Below are 12966 nucleotides of genomic sequence, written 5' to 3'. Positions count from 1 at the left end.
CCTAGACGGTTATTTCAAATGTCAATCTTTTATGGTATTATGACGTTTACATAATACTTTCACCATCTAGGCTATCAAGATCGCTGCCAACTTAGCTTGGTCTGACTCTAGGTTAGCCTTGTTTATAACTAATTAAAATCTAGAGCATAGTAGTTCTCGAGTTATTTAGCGATGTAATAGATAGACAGATGGCCAGAGTTGCACCATTCATTCAGATATTGATTTTTACCCCTTTGGTATGGAACCCTTAACATGTTTCTCATACAACTGGATATGCGGAGCAACGCTACTAGTTTAATATAACTTATAGGCAAAATAAAAACGTTTATTCTGGCTGGCTAAACTTCAATGAGACGGTAAAAACTATACCTTTCCTTTTGTGGTCTTTTTGTGAAATATGTATCAAATAAAAACTTTAAATTTTGTGTTCGTTATACTATCGTGATTATTTTTTTATTACAGTTGTGTGACATGAAAATCTAATCCGGGCTAAAGTAAATATTTGGTATTTCATTAATTTAGTTCGGTTTGTCATCGTTGGCATCATTGCCTATATGATTATTAAAAGAAAAATATTAATATATTTTTTTCAATTCCTGTCTATTTTTAACTGTATGGTGCACAGTAAAGAATTTTTGCTTACTTATTTATATACATGTGCTACCATTCCCGCTATCAGGCTCATGAGTAAACGTACGAGTAAGAGGTATCCAATTGAAACAACTCACTAGTCACTGCCAAATTGTTATATATAAATTTTTTTTCGATATTATGAACCAACACTAACTTTATTACATTACAGGTTATTATATAATTTCTAGTATGGTTTTTGGTATAATATGTGTGATCCTCTCTTATATAATATAGCCGGTCAAACCACTTTATTAGTAGAAAAAGGCGTGAAATTCAAATTTTCTATCGGACGATAACCCTTCGCGCCTACATTTTTTTAAATTTGCCGCTTTCTTCTACTGATGGAAATGGCTTGACACACTTTATATAGGATAAAGGTACAAAATGGAGATAACTATCTCTCTTTATTTTCTTATTACTTCTCAAAAATAATAACCACTAGTGACTTTATAAGCTTTAGATCTATAAATCACCATGGATCCGCCATTTTGAAACACTCTCAAAAACTGAATAAACGAAAAATCCATTTAATCATCTAACTTGTACATACACACAATTTCACGAGATTAGGTTGAGAAATGCGACCTGCTTAGGACAGCTGGACAGTGAAACAGACGCTTACGGAAGAATTTTGTGGTGTTAAGAGTATTTTAAATTAAGATAATTTTAGTACATTTACTTAGTTTGGTATTGTTTATAAGATTTCTTGTGTTGCCTTATTTGTTTCTTTATCTGGGGCTACAGTAGTGCCTCCACCAAATTTATCAATACAAACAAAATAGGCACAGCCTATAAGTTACAAAAAATATCAATACTAGAGTCAGACCAAACTAAGTAAGCAGTGATTTTGATAGCCCAGATGGTGCAAGTGTTAAGTAAACGTAATAATTTCATAGAAGTTTGACGTTTAAAGTAACACTTGCAATACCTGGGCTATTAAAATCGCTGCCAACTTATCTTGGTCTGACTCTAGTCGTATTGACTGAATAATATAGGAATATTTTATTTTCACCATTTTTACTTCACTGGTAACATTATTATAGTCCGATTTGTTGCATTGTTTGAAGGGTCCTTTATACTATTTAAGGGAATTATAAATTAGAAAATAAAATTTTATTTCGATAACTGATTTGAATTAATTATGCGTTTACAAGTAAAACTTTCTATAATTCATACTGATACCAACGAAAAATCATCTTCCTATTTGCCATTAGTATGTTTGCAATGTCTATTCCGCTTACCATAGACTTCTAAACCCATTTTCATTGGTAACTATTTATTGAGAAAAAAAAAATCTTTAACAATAGCCAATCCCAAAATAGACAGTAACGGCCGCCGCATTGATTTGATTTGCGTAATATAAAACAAATTTCAACGACAAAAAACCGAATCGGCAAGATTTTGTGCTGCGTTTCTTCCTGCTATTACAGTGGACAAACTATTTTCCTCCGTTTCTCTTTACAAACTATGTCTATAACAAAAACTATGTTAAGATAAGTGAACAAAACAGCGTTACATTAAAGTCTTACAACAATAATCTTGTACGAATTAAGAACAAACTCAACGTGAAGTCGGGCGTCGACCGGTCCATCCCTCCTACCGTAACCGTCGGCGACTCCGCCGCCTGTCAGTCGCAATCTTCATTTTGTATCAGCGCCTCGCGCGGTCTCGGAACGCGGGTGCATTTTTAAAAGTGTTGTGAGGTGCAGTGTCGGTCGGCGCGACCGTTTAATGTGTTCAGTGCCGGCGTTAGTAAAGCAAGTCGAGGCGCGCGGCGTGGTTCGCGATGGTTGACATGGATAGGAACGACCCGGAGCTCCGGTATCTCTCGGTGGATCGGAACAGCTTCAACGACCCGGCTACTCAGGCAGAATGGACGCAGAAGCGCTTAGTATGGGTGCCCCACGAGACCCAAGGTTTCGTGGCGGCTGGGATCAAGGGCGAGAGAGGAGACGAGGTGGAAGTGGAGATCGCCGAATCGGGGAAGCGGATGCTGGTCCAGATAGATGACATCCAGAAGATGAATCCTCCCAAGTTTGACAAGGTGGAGGACATGGCCGAGCTGACATGCCTGAATGAAGCTTCAGTGCTGCATAACATCAAGGACAGATATTACTCTGGCCTCATTTATGTAAGTACCTCAATCTTTTTAAGAACAATTTCATATCTTTGTGTCATATTACATCTTTTTTCCATACCTGCAATGTGATTGCAAGAGTAAGAATTTATCATGCCATATTAATTTTAAAACTAACAAATTATTATTAAATTGTTCTAACTTGTGGGCCCATTCAAGTTAGGCACTTGAAGTAGTAAAAAGTAAGATACATAGAGAGAGAGGTTGGCGTATCACATACACCCAGTTAGTTGGACATATTTCCCTTTTTATAAAGTTGATACTCATAAGACACCAGAGGGGTCTATAGCGAAAAACGAAAATCCAAATTTTATAACCTGCCTCTATCACTCTTATCACTGTTCCATATTCGTGAGTTAGAGAGGCAGATATTTCGATTTTCGCTTTTCTCGGTGGGCCCTTAAAAATCATGCTTGAAGGATATTTAATGGTAAGTACAATACTGTGGCCCTAGTGAAAAAGGGTACAAGTCTCTGGCAGTTTAGGTGTATAAGGGCATAAGTATTACGTGGAACTTACACCCCTTTACACCTGCGCTGCCAGAGACTTGTACCCTTTTTCACTAGGGCCACAGTTATTGATTATGATTATTCCTCCCAGTTGTGTACTTGTCCGATTGCCATATATGGTTAACGTTAATATTAAAAACTGTCTGTGACTTTATCCCTGTTCAGAGGTCAGATATAAAAGGAAGGAAAATGTACAAATATGCCCTTATCCTTATTGTCCTTTCAATTATAGCATGATCCTCGTTTATTTGAATATGACCATAAAACCTTCCTCTTCTAACCTTTTAGAATATTGCAATTATCTATGACAAAGTCTGTGACATCATATATTTTATAAGAAATATAGTGAGCATGGATATGAATTTTGTTAACTTTAAGTTAAGATGATTCATACTCTAAACAATGAAGTCATACTTCAATTTTTTTGTTACCTATTGATAATTTAAGAACTTGCGGTTTAGTTTTTACTAAGTAATATGTACATATAACATAATTTTTGAACTAAAATAAGTGACATGGTAGTACAGACAGACAAAAAATTTATAAATACATATTCCTACAGCATTAACTCACATAGGTATAGAAACAATGTGGGTTAAACAGAGATGATTGTGACCATTTATATGCATATATTCTACAGCAGTATTGATTGTGGCGGGACAAAAATGGGAAAGGTAAAACACAATGAGACACAATACTTCAATAATGTTAAATACGGTGACAGTCCTATATATATGGGACATATAGCAGCCCTACATATATTATATTCCATATCAGTTTTGTACACAACTATGTAGGTATGTGATGGACAGATTGTCGCATTATTCTAACATTTTGTTTTCTATTGTAACAAGGGTGTGTTTATAAATATATATCATATTAAGTACTAATGTTAACAAGAAATGTGAAATGTGTTTATTTTCACAAAAAAATCATCTATAGCTATAGTTGCTAATCTCAGGTTATCTAATTAATAATGTAACCTTTTATGGGTTTCAATAAACCTACAATGTTTACTACCTGTGTCAGTTTATGCTTGTAAAAACATTATTTACTTGCAATCTAAGTAATAAATGCAGATTTTACTGTTATATGTGCTACTTGTAATTTTATTGTTGGAATGGAATTCTGAATAAGGTATCCAGAGTGTTGCACTTCTAAACAAACTAGACAAATTGTTAATATGCCCAATCTTCAAGTTACGGGCAACTAACACTGATTGGTTGGTTGTTGTCATAATCTATGTAGGAGGCCTTTGTCCTAACTTCCAAATTCAAAGAACATGCACAATACAAAAACTTTACTGTAACTAGGAATTTCCAGTATATGCCATATAAATTTAGTTCCATGAGTGCCCCGTTGAACCGTTAAAAATGAAGGACTCTTTTCCTTAACATTTACAAATTATTATGAAATATCCTTTACCTACAGCACATCATGCTATGCTTGTGGATTGTTATCACATCATTAAATATCAGTATGAACTGCAATTATGTATAGGTCAAATTTAAAAAGGAAATCATCTTAAATTCTTATAATCAATTTTATTTATGGACTTGGTCATTCATAATTGGACTGAGATTTAATTGCAGCAATTTACTTTTGTTGAAAGAAAACTAAATTAATTTATTGCAGGCTGGATTTCATACTGGCCATTACTTTGTACCTTTTATAAATAATTTCTTAGTCATATTACTATCCAAACTTATTTTTTCAAGTATCTTTAAGTGTCTTTTTGATTGAATAACATGTTTTTTTTATTGAAAAACAAACAATGTATATTCATGTGAGACAGATTTTGTTCAATTTATATCTGCTCAGGTGAGAGGATTTATGTATCTGCTTATCACTTAGCATTCCTCTTATCAGCATCAAGAGTTGAACAATCTATTCATTTATAAAGTGGCCTCCAAAACCGCTCTTTATAGGTCTATCATGTTTATATTTAAAGTTTAGTGACTCATTATCATACATTAACCGAGTACCATATTGGCAAAACGTGCAAAAATTGAACTTTAAATATGTTCTGAAGCACTTATTTTTTACGCAATATTTGATGCATATATCGAAATGAGTTCACAGAGTCCAAAGTCTCTGACATTAGCAGGACTAGATTTCGTTGCATTTTTGTGCTTTGTCAGATATAACGTAATTTGTAGGTCCAATTTCGCTTGCTATGCCTACACATGGAAGCACGTATAGTCACGTCTGAAAATATCGATACAAAAAGTGCCTAAAATATGTATACACGACTTTATTGCCCATATATTAAGGTGGTGTATACATATTTTAGGTACATTTTTCGTATCGATATTTTCAGACGTGACTGTATAAGATTTGAAATTATCATTTAACTTAGATAGGTATTCTTTCGTATTCTACTGCCACTGACCGAAAAAGCAGAGCTTCAGTTACTGGTCTATATTTTCCAATATCTTTTACAGTTATTTTATGTTTCATTTACTTATAAAACGTAAGTCTTTATCTACATAAACCTCACCACATAAATTAACTAGCTTTACATATTAACCCTTTACCAGGCCCCGAAGAACCAGCGTGTCTTAATACGTACTTTATATGCTGTTGCAACCGTATTGAACGCCTTGTAAAAAATGTATTTATGAACGTCGGAGATCTTCCTTTAAACCAGAAATAAAAATGTGGGTTAAGGTTATCCCATCGCCTGTCTAAGTAATGAACTGTCATACTAGATTTTGTCTTATTATATTCTTGATCAGGCCAAGGGATATATTCCACCCTCATCTTATATCGGTTATAATAGTCAAGGTTTAACTCCAAATCTCCTACGAAACATTATATCAATCACTGAAAAAAAATCACTTACTTACGTGAGTTTTTATGACATGACAAGACAATTTACCGGGCCATGGGAAATATAGCTCCCACACAGTTAAACTCTAATAAGGCCATGGGATAATGTCAACCCACATCCTAATTCTGGTCATACACAATAATGCATGAATATTTAGCAATGTTTCCGATTACATTAGCTTTCAACACTCAAAATCTACAAAATATCAAAAAATTGTTCGACCTATGTACTTCTGTTTCATAGAAATTATGAAAAGTGTTCGAATTTCTCCGTAGTTTACTGAAATTAGCGTTCAAGTGAATTTAAACGGCTGCCAAAGATATATTACGCAATTTAGAAGCGTGTTGTGAATGAAGATCATAAAATAATATTTTCAGGGATTGACAAAATATTTTGTAGGTGGTTTGGAGTTAAAACCTGACTACGGTAACCGATATAAGATGTGGGTGAAATATATCCCTTGGCCTGGTAAAGGGTTAAACCATAGCTAGACAGTTTCATTTGAGCACCAGGATTGTATAACTTCAAGCGGTTAATATCTAAACGAGTTTATCAGAACAATCGGACCAACGTCACCGTACGGACCTTAATGGTTCTCTCCTGCACCGAAAAAGCGTATCTCACTTCAAAATCAGCATGGACTTGCTCTTTGGGGTTCTGAGGCAGTATGGTACACGCACCTTTGTTATTTAAATGCAAGGATTTCACGCACCATTAAGTTTGCGAACATTGATTGATGGTCAACGTTATGCCTTTACCAGGAAAATCTAAATGTTTGGTTCACTGAAATATTTTCACCCTTACCGATTTGCGAAATTTTAAACTCCATCTTAATTGAACTTGCGCCCAGCCTGTTTACTGTCTAATAAACCCCATGTTTGAGAAGAAAATACATACTGCTTATATATTTTAGACATTAACGCTTGTTCGTGAATATAGGTATTATCTACATAGACACGAATTTAAAACTCGAAAAAACTTGACATCCAAACATTAGAAAACGAAGCGGAATCATAGATAACACTGCAAATACATAATTATAATCCCACAAGGTCTTGACTTTATGGTCAATTCTTTTCGGTCATAACAGTCACTGCTACAGGCAACTCTTCAAATCTATCATCTCATCAAGTGCGCAAACTGCCCACTTAGTAATTTTGTCTTCGATCGTGCCCCTCCAACTATCAACGCCAATAAAATATAACAATTTCAAGAAGTGATTACAGTTGGTCATTTCATTTGTATATCATGTAGGTTAAGTAAACTTAGTCAACGCACATTAGTAAATGTCGTAATGTAAGCTAAAGACAATGGGTAAGTAATTTATCTTGAAGCACTTGAATTCCCGCGTGGTTATGTAAGCTCCATGCATCCGAAATGTCAACCATGCCATGAGATCATCTAGGTCGCTTGATGATGACTAAAAAGACGCTTTCTTGATAATTATTCATTAAATGGGCTAATCATGTCATATCATGCAATCATTAAGGGGATATGTACACTAACTATTGGTAAGTACTTGCTTAGTGATTTCATTAAGTATGTTGTATATGTCAACAGCTAGAGGGAATGGAAATTAATACTAATGATTTCGTACCTATTATCCTCCTTATTAAGTATTCTATATTTATAATTAGATAGTTTGAACAAATCTTAGATTCACTTAAGAAATATTTCCTTGGGAATTTAATCATAATACCTATTGTTTTCATAAAAAAACACGAACGATAGGTACTGATACTACTGATTAATTCAGTTTCTTATTTAGCTAACTGTGCTTTCCTAATGTATCGAAAAACAAATTTAATCGAACTCTAACGAGGCATTTTTTGCAATAATAGTTCCTAAGCATGTATCCACTTATTATTTAATAATACAGAAGAATCCACTAAAACCGATTCCATTGATCTGTCTCAAACTCAAAGACTGAGCAAAAACAACCGGTTTTAATTTCAATTTCTTCATCAAAACGAACTTCTTGTACCAGGCAAGCATAAACAGCAGGCAGACGTGTTTCGTCTACACGGACCTTCGATGTGTGAACTTTGGTCAACCGGCCGAATCGCGTAGGCGACTGATTAGAGCTTAGGGTGGTGGTAGAGCGTTCATCTGACATTAGTCGAGTTTTCAAACGTTTGGGCAAAGCGTCGTGCTCGAGATGAATGTCAAGGTGAGGCGCGCCGCGCCCGGCCGAAACGGCCCCGGCAGTCATTGACCTGGCGGGGAGAGAGCGGGGATGCGGCCCACGCGAATATACGCTACGTGCGTTTAACCTCCACAGATGTTATAGCGCCTTAGTACTTGTGCCACTCTTTGCCTGATAGTCCTTTCCACGTGAGGGATCTAATCTCAACTCGCAAGCGTATCCAGATCCTAATTCGCCACAATGTATTGATGTACTGGAGAACATTGCTGTTCATCAGACATAAAAAACTTTATAAAACAGCCTTTGCTTACCATTCGCTGCTAAGATTTAAACGTTCAAATTCACACGTTCTGTTGTATCCATCGCAAGTCACGTTTAGTGCCGATAACTGGGTATGAGTCACGTATTAGGCCGAACATTTCATAAACAAGGTGCTTACAGGCATCTGGTTGGCTTTTATGCTTAGGCATGTTCCTCTTTAGGCATGTTAGGATTATTTTGGTTCTACACGAACCGACGAGGTCCAACACCCGATCTTATGGAGTTTTGAAAAGCAAAAACTACGGAATTATTATTAAGAAAGTTATCCGGAAGTAGCATTTTACTCATACTGTCGTAATTTTTGAAAATAGGTCCAATCGGTCGGACAGCGAAATAGCATGTTCATAAAAATATTGACTTTGCAATGATTTTTCACACATTTCAGGTCAGCATTAAGAATAAGTGTCCTCAAAACTCAATAAACATTTTAACGTTAACAGTAAAGCTGTTCCGGAACTTATACATAAAATTAGAACAATAAACTGACTGTTATTCTTTCTTAAGCTCACATCATTGTGACGTAATTTTGAATCGTATGTTTTATGTCTTACAATCCAAGGTTGCTTCTACAATAACACGATTTGTAGAAAAGAGTTTGTGAAAGTAAGTTGTTGATTCTGCGCGTGGGGCATCTAAAATAGACACGTAGATCGACAGCTCATTCTCTTGCAAGTTGGTCAATTATATCTTTGCATGGTCTTTATAGTCTATTTAAAGTCGTTTGATGTGATCAGATCGGTATAAACATGAGATTTTCAAAATCACCAGATCCATAGAAGGACTAAATAATCGCAAAACAATCACTTTTTCCATCTACCATAATGGGAATGACGTGATGTTCTGGCTGGAAAATCAGTAGCGACGAACGGCGAATGACCTTCCATAAAATCTACTTCCTACAAATATATCACTAAAAAGGTTCTGTAAGCTGCAGATCTGCAAAACCTCCGTGGCTCCGCCATTTTGAAAAATATATAAAAATTGAATCTACACAAAAATTTTATTTCACAATTGAATCTGCTCACAAAATTTCACGAGAACCGGCTGAGAAATGCGATCTGGGTTCCATTTCTCGAACGGTATTAGACTAATATTATTAGTGTGTCGCCATGGCAGACCCCAGGGGCCTATTTCTCAAACGGTATTAGACTAATATTATTAGTGTGTCGCCATGGCAGACCCAAGGGGCCTATTTCTCAAACGGTATTAGACTAATATTATTAGTGTGTCGCCATGGCAGACCCCAGGGGCCTATTTCTCAAACGGTATTAGACTAATATTATTAGTGTGTCGCCATGGCAGACCCCAGGGGCCTATTTCTCAAACGGTATTAGACTAATATTATTAGTGTGTCGCCATGGCAGACCCCAGGGGCCTATTTCTCAAACGGTATTAGACTAATATTATTAGTCCACGAACTGTCAAGTCGTATGGGTTACCATGGCAACACACTAATAATATTAGACTAATACCTCTTCAAGTGGCATATGCCATTTTTGAGTTGTTGGAATTTTGATTTTATTTCAACTAATCAAATTTCAAATTTAAATGACGTAATCGGTCGGGAGTCGACGGCCTACCACTCAAAGGGGTCGTTCGAGAAATGAGCCCCTGCAGAGGAGAACATCTGGACATACGAAAGCATTGTTCATCAAGCTGAAACAGAGACCAATGCTTCACTCGGTCAATTAATTTTACAGCACAATTACTCATCATGAAGTTTAGTTTCACTGACGTATCTTAGGTACCTTATAACATTTAAATTTGAACCTACCTTACATAAAGATTTTTCATTAATTAGACACTGGAATGACTTCAAAGTTTACTATTGAAATTTTAAAGATAACAATGTTCCTAGTCCACGCAGATAACATTGACATAATAAACAGCACATTCACCACAATATCCGGTATCATTTTGATATTTAAATTATTTGTACGAGTATGGCTATCTAAATACAATAATCTACAGCTTATTTTATAGAATCTCATAATGATAAATTGATAAGAGTTCATTTCTTGCTTAACGCGTTAGTCATTCATGCCTGTTGGGGAAAATGTACAAAAAATATACATCTGGTTATGGTTTTATTTATCGGATAACAATGGCTAATCAATCTATCGAAGTACTTTAGTTATTTAAATATTCTATTCCTAAGCATTAAATTTATATGAAAAGTGAAACTGATTTCTACCATTGTTACCATACGATTTTGCATTTTTGCAGACTGCTAAATAAATAAAAAAATTCTCCGGCGAAACAGGGTGCCGCGAAGTCTGATTTTGGAAATAAGTCTATCATGAATCATGATGGCTGTGACTTGGGACTCTTAGGAGGCTGATGGGTCAGCCATTAAATAGAAAATAACATAAGCTTTTTTAACCGTGTAGATTTATGACAATCTTCATCCTATAAACGATAACTTATGCTTGAAAACATTTATTTCTTATTCTGCCCTAGTTGACTTCGTAAATGTTAGCGTTTTCGTTGCAATACAAAGTAGTCGTGTTGTGTTACCAATTTCCAACAAACTGTTTATTAGTGTCATTAACAGTAATATTAATTTTAATTGAGCACTTTTATCATAATAGTATATGTACACATGACAACGATGTTCAGCAGAAGTAGGAGCTACGATAAGCTTGGTGTTGTCAAATTCTGTCAATCCAGACAGGTCATCTATAGGTCCTCCCAATCCCATTACCGCGACATAGGTCAATCAACGGGAGTCAACTACGAGTGCCCTCTCAAATATGCATTGCTATACAATTGCTAGCACGAGCTCCCCAATGTAGACGAGCCCGGGGGATGTACGGGAAAAACACAGCGAAACATGGCAGTATATTATCTGCTCATAAAATAAATCAAATAATTAGTGGTGTCACCAAACTATTACAATCATCATATATAAGTATACAATCTGAGTTTACCAAGAACTCCCCAACGCAGGGGACGTACGGGAGAGAAAACATGGTGAAAAATGGCAGTATAATTATCTGCATATAAAAGAAATAAAATATTATTCGTGGTGGAATCATATTATTTCAATGCAGATAGGTTATTTATTGGTCCTCCCAATCCTAGTACCGTGACATAGGTCAATCAACCGGAGTCAACTTGGAGTGCCCTCTCAAATATACAACGTGTCCCAAAACTCAACGATAAGCCGGCACCAGAGGATGGAGCTGCTTATGATTAGTCGAGAAAAAATAAGGAAAAAAATATATCTCAATTATTTTAGAAATTACAGAAAAAAAATGAAATTCATTGAAAATCGACATCCCTAATGGTATTTTTAACGACCATGTCTACAAATATTCAAATATTACTGTTTTTTATTTTGTTTTTGGAAACTTCAGTAGCCCTGCTATCTAACACAGTTCTTAAAAATACCAAAATACATGTAGTTTTTACACAAAAAATAATCAAAATTCATTTTGTCCCTACAATTTTGAAAGATTGTTTCTTACAGTCCACTTTCAATCATCATGGTGTAAAAAAATAGTATCGACACCACTATGGCAATTATTTTCAAAAGTTGACGCAACTAACCAAGATTCCAAAATGGTATAATACTTTGGGAAACCTAGTCACAACAAAAAACAACGAATTTTTAAACAAGAACCGACCTTTTTAAATGTTGATATTAATCACTTTTGAAAAGGGTTGTTGTTGCAAGTTTTAAAATTTCAATGGAAAATGTGGGTAGTTAATACAATTTTCAAGTCAGTACACTCTGATCCTTTGTTCGCTGTGCACCGTTCCGTATTAATTGATGTGGCTCTCATACTAACAACTCTTGGCTTTGCTTTTTGGACTGGTGATCTGCAAACTGTACTGACCTGGCATTATTTTGGACTGTGATTGTGTTTTGTGTATTGGACTTTTTCCGTATTCTGGATTGTTTAGCGTTTATCATGCCGCTACACACCGTTGGAATACGCTAATATGCATCTCATTTATGGAGAATGCCGATGCAATGCTAACGCTGCTAGCAGATTGTATCGAGAAAGGTACCCAAATGTTCAAAGACATCCGGATTATCGAGTGTTTATTAATGTACATCAAGCCTTTGCGGAAGGTCGTTTACCATTTGACAGGAGACACACTGGAAGACCTAGATTGGAACGCGATGAAGAAGTTCTCAATGAAATAGAAAACGATTCAACTACCTCGGTACGTGCCATAGAACTAGCTACGGGAATACCAAAAAGTTCTGCACATCGAATTCTAAAACGTCACAGACTTCACCCATATCACTACAGGCGTGTGCAGACGTGTCTACCGCGGGACTATCCACATCGGGTCGCATTTTGCCGTGCGATGCTGCAAAAGCACAGGGAAGATCCCCAATTCTTAGACAAAGTTCTATGGTCGGATGAATCAA

At 35.7% G+C, this 12966-nt stretch overlaps 1 protein-coding gene across 3 annotated transcripts in view; it reads left to right on the top strand.

The window, feature by feature from the left end:
* Positions 1-1975: 1975 nt before the first annotated feature.
* LOC133522315 (myosin heavy chain, non-muscle) overlaps positions 1976-12966 on the top strand; it is a gene marked incomplete in the record, with an annotated part of 83045 nt that continues 72054 nt past the window's right edge. Inside the window, 1 exon segment of one of the 3 annotated variants that reach the window (XM_061857614.1) lies at positions 1976-2764. In XM_061857614.1, the coding sequence (XP_061713598.1) occupies positions 2420-2764 (345 nt within the window). 3 annotated transcript variants of the gene reach the window in all.

The sequence above is a fragment of the Cydia pomonella genome, chromosome 10 (assembly GCF_033807575.1).
Source record: "Cydia pomonella isolate Wapato2018A chromosome 10, ilCydPomo1, whole genome shotgun sequence".
In the NCBI taxonomy this organism is placed as follows: Eukaryota; Metazoa; Arthropoda; class Insecta; order Lepidoptera; family Tortricidae; genus Cydia; species Cydia pomonella.
Note: the sequence above shows the minus strand (reverse complement) of the source record. Positions and strands in the feature narration are given on the sequence as shown.